We start from the raw sequence: 9,154 nt of genomic DNA on the forward strand, positions 1-9,154 counted from the left end.
TTCTTCAACAAAGGTGATGGTGGGCTCTTTTATCTTTGGCTATTTCAAATTTCTTTCCTCTATAGTTAGGACTTTGTTTCCTTTCTTGTGTCAAAGAGTTCCAGCATATCTGTTATTTGAATCCCCAGAAATGTGGGGTCCTCCGATGATGACCTATAAATGTCCAGTAATTGGTGGAGGCAAAAGGTCATTGTTTTGTTGGACCTATTCTTGGTTTTGGTCAGCTTGGACATACCGGCTTACATGGGGATTGTTCCTTCTTATCAAGAACTCGATCTCTTCCTTCAAGTTCCTACACTCATTAGTGTAATGGCCAAAATCTTTGTGAAATCGGCAAAACTTGGTTGGATCCCTCTTACTAATGTCTTTTCTCATCGAAGGGGGCTTCTTGTACGGAACAATGACATGTGTATGGCATCGGGGGTGTCTATCAAGATGGAGAAGTATGTGAACTTCTCCTCCTTTCCCGAGGGTGCTGCTGTGAAAGGAGATTATTAAACTTTCCCTTCTTGCCATTTCCTTGGTCAGAACTATTATTGTTTTGTTTCCTTCCATTACTGTTGTTAGTTTGGGGCTGGGCAGTATTACTGGTCCAACTGTTGTAGGTGTGTTACTGGGACAGGTTGTTTTGTGCCCGCCAATTTACACTTGTCGGGCAGCTTCTTCAAGTTTTATAAAACCTTCAGCCCGATCTAAAAACTCTCGCATATTATTTGTTGATCTTTTCCTAATGTCCTCTAATGGGCACTTAGGGGTAGGATATCTCCTAGTATGGTTGTATACCACCTTTCTTCCGTCAAGCCTTTGACCTTTATGGCCTCAGTCATGAATCTTTGGATATAGTCTTTCAAAGGTTTTCCCGACCCTTACTTTATTTCAACCAAGTCCTCTAATTGGGAAGTTATCTGTTTGGAGGACGAGAACTAAGTGTAAAACTCAACAGTGAAACCATCCAAGGGATCAAATTTTCTTAGGGATAGCTTAAAATACCATTGATGTGCGGTGTTAGACAATCTTGTTGGAAAAATCCTGCAACGAACATCATCTATCACCCTTTATAGATCCATCAAGATCTCAAAGTATTTGATATGGGCCAAAGGATCCTCTTTCCCAGTATACATTTTCAAAGTTGGCATCTTAAACTTGGTTGGTAAGGGTAACACGTTAATGCGCAGAGAGAAAGGTAATATTTGAGCCCTGTCAAGTTCCAAGTTTGAAATCTTTAGGGAGGACAGGCCTTGTACAAGGCTCTTGAGTTCATCCAACTATGCTTGCACTACAGGATCAAGTCTAGTTGTCCTTTGTCCAGCCAACTCTTCTCTTGGGTAGATAGGAAGTTGGTCGTACGGTTAGGCATAAGTTGGCCTATCCTGTGCCCTTGGTGGATTTTTTTTGGGTCGAGACGTATTTGTCCTGATTATTTCTTCTTCGATTTAAGTTAGTCCAAAGATCTTCTACTACTCGGGGGCCCATCCTATCAAACACAGAATCCCTTGGCCTTGGGGTCAGAATGTGTTTGAGCATTCTAGGGAGGAACGTCGTTATTGCACTCAGTATTATAATGAGTTCTCTAGTTATTGAGCTCATCAATAGGGTGGTTAGTGGCACCATCCTCGTTGGGGTAAGATTCTCCACTGTGAGATCTACTTTGGCCTTGCCTGGGTGGGATATCTTCCCCCTTCCTCCATCCCTGGGAAGGTCTTAGATCTGGTTGGTTCCACCATATGCCCTTTCAGGGAGGATTTTTTCATCATTCAGTCAAATGGGAGGTGGCCTTATTTGGGAAACGGTTGGGCCTACTAGGCACGAATTTCGCCCAAAGTCCCTAGGGCGTTGAGTTTCCTCCGGGGCATAAGGATCTTTTTCCCTTTGAATTGGGCCACTTCCATCAGCAATTCAAATGAAGTCTGTTGATTGAAAAAAATAGCCAACTGACTCAGAGTCAAATAATCACTGGTTAATCACCAATAAGGAGTTAAAAATAATAAATAAATAAATAAGAACACCCATCAATTATAAAGGTTTAACTCCCTTTTTAGTTGTATTGATCGTGAGATAATACCGTGCAAATCACTAAGGAAGGCAAACCATAGTTCATGGGCCCTGCCCTCACATGGGATCTTCCAGGCACATTCCTACCCAAAGGTCCCTTATTATAGTAAAGACTAGCTAGTTTATGCCACGTGTAAGTGCCATGTCATATGTGCAAACTTTGGGATAATAAAGTTGGCATTTTCTCTGTTCTCATCAACAATTAAGATTTGAGTGCTTTCGGGAAATAAACAAAGTCATCCGGGGGTCAGAACTAGGACCTAGTGCCTAGGTTGACCTGGTGCTGGGCCCAGCGCGTATGTTGATACTTTATCAACCTGGGCCATTTTCAAGGAGTTTCTCTGAGAATTCTGTTGTGGTATTTTTGCACACGCAAGTGTACGTATCATTAACAAGTAATAAATTCACAAAGAGTGAGGTTGATTCTACAGGGATTGAAGTTAAGTACTTTAAAATTAAATTTTTACTTCTATTTGGTTGAATAAAAATTAAGAAAGAAAATTAAAATAAGAAAACTAGTAAGAAGCAAATAAATAAAGAAAATTAACAGTTAATATAAACTAGGGCTTCGATTTCAATTATTTCTATTGATTATGGCCTAATATGATTATCTTCCTATGATCAACTTCTATGCAATAACAAGTTTACTAAGGTAATTTATAGTCTTCTCATATATATAAATCTCAATTACATATAAAATTTTCTACTCTCGTGATAAATTTAACATGCAACAAGCATTACACACGAAAACCACTTTCATGTAACATAAACTCCAAAAATTACTTACATATAAGCAATATTAGACAAAACACACTCAATTTTTTTTTTTATGTAATCACATCAAATATAATTTTTATCCCATTATTAAAGCCTAGGTTAAGCCATGATAAGATTTAGTAATTGGTAATTGCTGTATTTAGTGTTTTTGGCCTTCTGTTTACCCCACCTTTTCATTAATTTATTCTTCAGTGTGATTCGTCTACTGAATAACTTTAGCAGCAACAACATTATTTATCTGTGTCCATATGAAACTGATGAACAGCCGGAGAATCACTGCTAAATAACCAATTAAAGTTAAATTTTGGAAAATGGCAATTTAGCATTGAAATGTATATAAGGCATTATACTAAATCATTCTGTAATAACAGACGTTAATTTTTTCAACAGTTATCAATGTACTAAAATAATAAAAAACCCCAATTTGGTATTACTTTTTTATTGGTCAGTGTTTATAAAGCGTATGAACTTAATTGAATTCGATGATGCAAATTTTGTACAGGAAAAAAAAAAACATTTTATTGAATATGAAAAGAAGACCAACTTAGAATGAAAAACTGTATACAAGACCAAAATTGCAAGTGGAAATATGCACTCCTTTTATTTCTAGTACGGACTCCAATGTGAATAAGAATCAACTAGGCCCGGGATGAGATAAATCAGCACATCAACCAGACCCATTATTTGAAAAATCAACATGAACTGGGCAGGTATATGTGGGAAAGCCATGGATGTTGGAGTGCCTCTTTTGCTGTTGGACGCCTCTCTGGATTAATTTCTAGTAAGCTTCTGATGAAGTCCATTAGCCCAGAATCGGTTACTCGAAGGTGATGCTCCAAGGAGGACTCCTCAGGAATTATGTACTCTAATTGGTCTGTCTCCTGAAGATAAAACATAACAATACACCATGGTAAGTTTATGAAGGAAAAACTTAGTCTACTTCATATAGTCTCCATCTTTTTTATTCGAAAAGAGTTTAACAAGAACTTTATGTTTTCTTTTTTCTGATCTTTATTATAGTTAACAAATAGTTTGTTTGTTATTGATTAGACAGAAGGGATGTGGGATTTCAACCTCGTTTATGTAATAGAGATCAAATTCTTCTGAGAAGTACTTGTTCGATTCTCGCCCCATCTCCAACATTTCTAGATCGATAGGACCAAGCATCCCAATCATGCGTGCAAGGATCATGACAACTCCATCGTTTGGAAACAGTACCTGCTTGTCATAATCAGAATTCAGAGGTTACTGATAAATCATTTTCAATTTCATGAATTGACAAATAAAAAAGGTTTTAAAGTGATAAGGAAAACAAAGACATACTTCCCCGGAACATAGCTCAGCCAAGATACAGCCGAGGGACCACAAGTCAATCTTGTTATTGTAAGGAAGGCCCAGGATTACTTCAGGAGCTCTGTAGGAGCGAGATTGTACATACAGGCACAAATTGTCTGTCTGGAAGCAACTACTTCCAAGATCAATGACCTTTATTTCACATCTCTTGTAACTCTTGATAAGAATATTCTCAGGTTTTAGATCACAGTGAATTATTCCCAAATCATGCAAGAAATCTAAAGCCTCTAAACATTGCCGGGTTATGGCCTGAAGAAAAATACATCATAAAGTTTTATGTTAGCTGTATTAGTTCTAACAAATTGTTCTAACAGATAGTGTACTACTCTTGAAAGCACTATGTGTAAGTGGTAAATACCATATATTACAAAAATTACAAGTACTAAATGTAATAAAGCAAACCTGCAATCTTCGTGATGTAAAGTAAGCCTCTTCACCAGATTCTTGATTGAATTTCTGAAACTCATACAAGTTTGCTCGAAGAAGTTCACAAACGATGAAGAGATGCTCCTATGAATTGTTTTTCAGGCAGAAAGCATTAACATGGTGATTGATTTTGTAACTTATACAGGTATATATAGATGTCATTATCTCCTAATGAAAAGAGATAACCAAATTTAGGTGTTAATTTATCTAAGAGACCTACTTGATGGTAGAAGTAGTCATAAAGTCGTAAGATATGGCGTTCATCAGCAGGGTCATTCTTGTTGACAAACTTCAGAAGTTTAATTTCATCTAAACTCTGATCAAAAAAATCTTTGTCGTTTTTAATGATCTTCAAGCAAACATCAACACCTGTATGAAGGTCATGTGCTTGGACAACTCTGCTGAAAGCAGCCGAACCAAGGTATTCAGTTACATAATATCTGCCAGCAATAACGGCATTTAGCACAATAGGCAGTTCCTTGTTTTCTTCAAATCCGGTCCTGTAGATGGCACAACACGTAAGCACAACTGAAAACACACCAACGTGTAAATACACAAGTTACAAACCTAGGATACCAGCACATATAAAATTGGCAATAGCTTCCAATAATTCTGAAAGTATCTTCGCATCTTCACCAGTAATTCAAAACCCAAACTTTAACAAGAAGAGAATCAACAAACCTGTTCTTTCTGTGTATGATTCTAAGGTCAAATACTTCATATTCATCCTCATTGGTGTTGCACATCAAAATCTCATCAGCAGCAACATCCTCACAGCTCGTTGCAGCTTTAAGCTCATTATCCTCCTCATCCATTTCAAAATTCCCCACTTCGTACTTGTTAATTCCATTGAACATGAAATCTTTATTTGCAACTTTGACATGTAAATCAGGATCACCATCAAAATCTTCAGCCGAAAAATTAGTGGATTCCATTTTAGCAGCGTAGTCAATACTCATTTCGGTTGCCTTACATCGAGCATAGTCAATATCCGGTTGAGTAATATTCTCAAAAACCTTCACATCAAAACTATCCTCAGCAGCTTGTTCTGTACTTAGATACACATTCTTTGTAGGAATTTCACCATAAAACTCTCTGCCTTTTATATCTCTATTGCAAAAGGGTAGGTCACAATCATGATTTTCACAAACATTAGTATCTCCCTCGATGCCCGCTTCATGCTTTTTACTTTCGTTTAAATGATAACAATCTATAAGAACTTCCTCACTTTCATTTTTAGTTGTAGCAATACTAGAATGGCATAAACTTATATCTGATAGAAATTCTTTAGAATGATTATTCAGATCCAATGGGTTCTCCCACTGCCTATCCATGTCTGAAGTCATTATGAACTTATCCTCACTAGGACAACCAAAGAAGTCCGGGCCTTCGAAAGAGGGAGTCATGAAGTTGCCATCATCTTTCTCGTTATACCAAAACAGATCATTTTGCATATCAAAATCATGGTAATCTCGTGCTGTGCCAAATTGAGATAATTCATCATCGGATGAGGATTTCGAATTCTCCGGGCTCGCTGATCGGATCCCATACGGATTAGTGAATTCTGCAAAAGTGGAAAGGAATAACTTGCTCGAATGTGCGTCCAACTAAACAAAAACAACAAAAAAAAGCTAGCCATAGATTGAGATATCATTAGGAAAGCACTTTTTTCAGTTTTTGTTCTGATCTGAAGAGAGAAATTCGAACTTCATCAGACTTCTATAAATATCTAAAAGGGTATTGGTATAAAGGTATAGAGCTTTTTACTTCAATTGGAAAAAAAATACAGTCTTTGAATCATGCGTCAAATATTGTCAAAATTATAATTTTTTTCCACCTCTATTCAACTAAGATTAACATAGATTAGATCTATAATCAAAAGGGTCGTGTTTGTATATAACGATGATTAATTTTGGATAAAACATAAAAATATACGAACTCCTACAGTTCAGAGTATGCATTTTCTTGGCTTAAATAGAAACAGATTCAATAGAGAAAAACACAGACCAATATGAATTTTAAAAAATTGAATTACCTGAAGAACAAATATCCGAAGTAGAAGAACCCAAGCTCACAAATTCATCGTCCGAAGAAACAGAGCTCGATCTCGAGCAGCCATCTCCACGAGAAGCATCAGATCGCCGGTGTGTCGCCGGAATTCTAACAGGCGGCGGAGGTGGCACCATAGGAAACAAAAACTTCTCATAATCAGAGGAACCCAGATCGCCCTTTTCGACGATATCCTCTTTGAGAGCGGACTCGGCCTCTGAAAACCCGTTTCTCCTTAAGAACTTCAACACTGAGTCGACATCGGAGACCGCCATGGATATCAGAACAACAGGGAGAAAGAAGAGTTGGGTTGGAGACTAGAAGAGAAGTTGGAAGAAGAGGGAGAGTGAAGAATATGCCATGGTTCAAGGCTTGCATGCTTCTTTAGGCCTCTTTATCTCTATCTCTCTCTACTGTGTGATACAGAAGCTAAAAGAAGAGAAGGTGGTCGTGTCTTACCAACTTTGAAAAGTGAGAGGTCTTTGGTTTGGGGTTTTTAGGGGTTTTGGCTATGGTGGGACCCTTTTACCGTTCTATTGCATACGTACACGTGGATTATGGTCCCACTTTTGTAAAATAAAAAAAATAATTACTTTAATTTTTTTAATTAGTTGTTGATTTACTTGATTTGTGGGACCATGTCTTTCTAAGTAAGTTTATTCAATCTCGATTTAGATAAATTGACAGTTGTCAGATTATATTGTGTAGTACGATCCTGGCCGTTCATTTCATTTCTTTTTTTTTTTTCTTAAATAAAACAAGAAGAGCATTCTATGCGGCCCGTGTTCTTCTATTCTAACCTAGTAACTCATATAAACACATGTTGTTGTACTATTATAAAGTTTAATTCCACTTGAAATAAAATGAATAATCATATGTTAATTAATACTAATAATTTAGCATGACTTGATAATTAGAAGAATAAATATATAGATAATTAATAATGCAATAAATATTCAATTTTTATGTAATAAATACGGGGTGTGCACCACTTGTCTTTATTTTTTTTCTTCTTTTAATGTAATATAATGAATTTTTAAGGGTGTGTTTCGTGACATTATTATTAGTTGATATGATTTTTCCTTATCTTTTTCGCATTATCAATTTTCATTTGCACATGGGACAACTTCGTGGCCAATCAATCGCTATATAATTAATTTAAAATAATATTTATGATGCATTTTCAAACTTAATTAATTGAATTTAATTAAATAATATTGCAAGTTAGAGTATTTGTCCATACTCTTGTTTGGCTGGCGTTCATATAAATAAACCAATTATATTATATATTTTTGTATTCTTCCTTTTAAGAGAGAAATTTTTAGATAGATCCTTCAAACTAAGATAACCAAAAACTTGATATGAAATATGCTTAAATTAAAATTAGAAACTAATAGAAAAGATGACTATATATACATGTATAGGGTTTCTTGACTAAAATTAAAGAGGTGAGATCTACTTTTCATGGGGTCGTGGAATGAGTAACACAACCCACCGCACATCATGATAATGTTGTTCCTATCTTAATAATTATCATTATTATTAACAATAATACTTCACAGCTTTTTCACGTTCATTTTTCTTACTTTATTTTTCATGCTACCAAGATAATCATCATTATTTTCTTTTTTCTTTTGGGTATTGTCACTATTTCTTTTCCTTTCCCTTTTTCTTTTGTAGGGGACTTAAACTTTTGCATATTCTATTGTTATTTTTATTGTAAAACTTGAATTCGGGGGAAAAAAGAAAAGAAAAAACCTACATGGCCGTTGGTGAGTTTCTTTGCTTTGTTTTGATTTGATTTGTCTTTCTCCAAAGCTATATGGGAAGAATGAGACTTTATCCCTTTCTTTTTCTTTTTTTTTTCTTTAATTGTTTTAAGGCATTTTCCTTTTTGTTTGAAATTAGAGTGTTAACTTATTTTTCTAATGTTGATTAGAGGATGAAGAAATTGATCTTTTACCCTTTGTCACTACTCGAAATATAAGGGAACAAACAAAATAACAAGGAAAAATTATAATATTATATATATATTAAATAAGGTTAAAGGTTATTATAAAATTGTTGGAGATTTTATATATAAATGAAAGATAAATTATGAAAAATTATAACTCAATTACAAAAATAATACAAAGACTAAAATAAGAGATTGATTACATAAATGTTATAACACACATATATATAATATGAACTCGTTTGGACGTCGTATTGTATTGTATTGTGTTGTATTGTATTGTATTAGTATTATCTAATACAATACTATGTTTGGTATTGACTTGTATTAAAAGGTTGTACATAGTTATAATATATTTTCAATAAACCTGATTTCAACACCGACTTTGGGTCCCGGTCCACTCCGGGGTTCGAGTCCAGGTCAAAGATTGTGGTTGACCTCGGATCCTTTATAAATATTATAATACAAGCTAATACGGACTATTTGTTATGTATTAAATAATAGAACTTACATTATATTAAAAAATTTGGTCGTAATAATTAA

General features: G+C 35.1%; 1 protein-coding gene across 2 annotated transcripts; it reads right to left on the bottom strand.

Moving 5' to 3' along the window:
- Positions 1-3,236: 3,236 nt before the first annotated feature.
- Positions 3,237-7,131, bottom strand: LOC115705436 (serine/threonine-protein kinase ppk15). Of its 2 annotated transcripts, XM_030632772.2 has the most exons (7): positions 6,644-7,131; positions 5,290-6,172; positions 4,829-5,108; positions 4,585-4,692; positions 4,153-4,431; positions 3,904-4,047; positions 3,237-3,710 (listed from the first exon to the last, which is right to left on the bottom strand). In XM_030632772.2, the coding sequence occupies exons 1-7, from the start codon at positions 6,930-6,932 to the stop codon at positions 3,522-3,524; spliced, it is 2,172 nt and encodes a 723-aa protein (XP_030488632.2). In that variant the 5' UTR covers positions 6,933-7,131; the 3' UTR covers positions 3,237-3,521. The 2 variants fall into 2 exon arrangements, with proteins under 2 accessions (XP_030488632.2, XP_060959645.1); XM_061103662.1 differs by lacking the exon at positions 6,644-7,131 and having other exon boundaries at positions 4,829-5,136; positions 5,290-5,477.
- Between the last annotated feature and the right edge of the window lie 2,023 nt (positions 7,132-9,154).

Source organism: Cannabis sativa, chromosome 1 (assembly GCF_029168945.1).
Source record: "Cannabis sativa cultivar Pink pepper isolate KNU-18-1 chromosome 1, ASM2916894v1, whole genome shotgun sequence".
Taxonomy (NCBI): Eukaryota; Viridiplantae; Streptophyta; class Magnoliopsida; order Rosales; family Cannabaceae; genus Cannabis; species Cannabis sativa.

Excerpts from the sequence above, each read along its gene's own strand:
- LOC115705436 (XM_030632772.2), bottom strand. The coding sequence starts at position 6,932 with ATGGCGGTCTCCGATGTCGACTCAGTGTTGAAGTTCTTAAGGAGAAAC. Across the intron at positions 4,693-4,828 it reads ATGACTACTTCTACCATCAA|GAGCATCTCTTCATCGTTTG; the intron begins GTAGGTCTCTTA and ends AACAATTCATAG. Across the intron at positions 4,048-4,152 it reads CTGAGCTATGTTCCGGGGAA|GTACTGTTTCCAAACGATGG; the intron begins GTATGTCTTTGT and ends TATGACAAGCAG.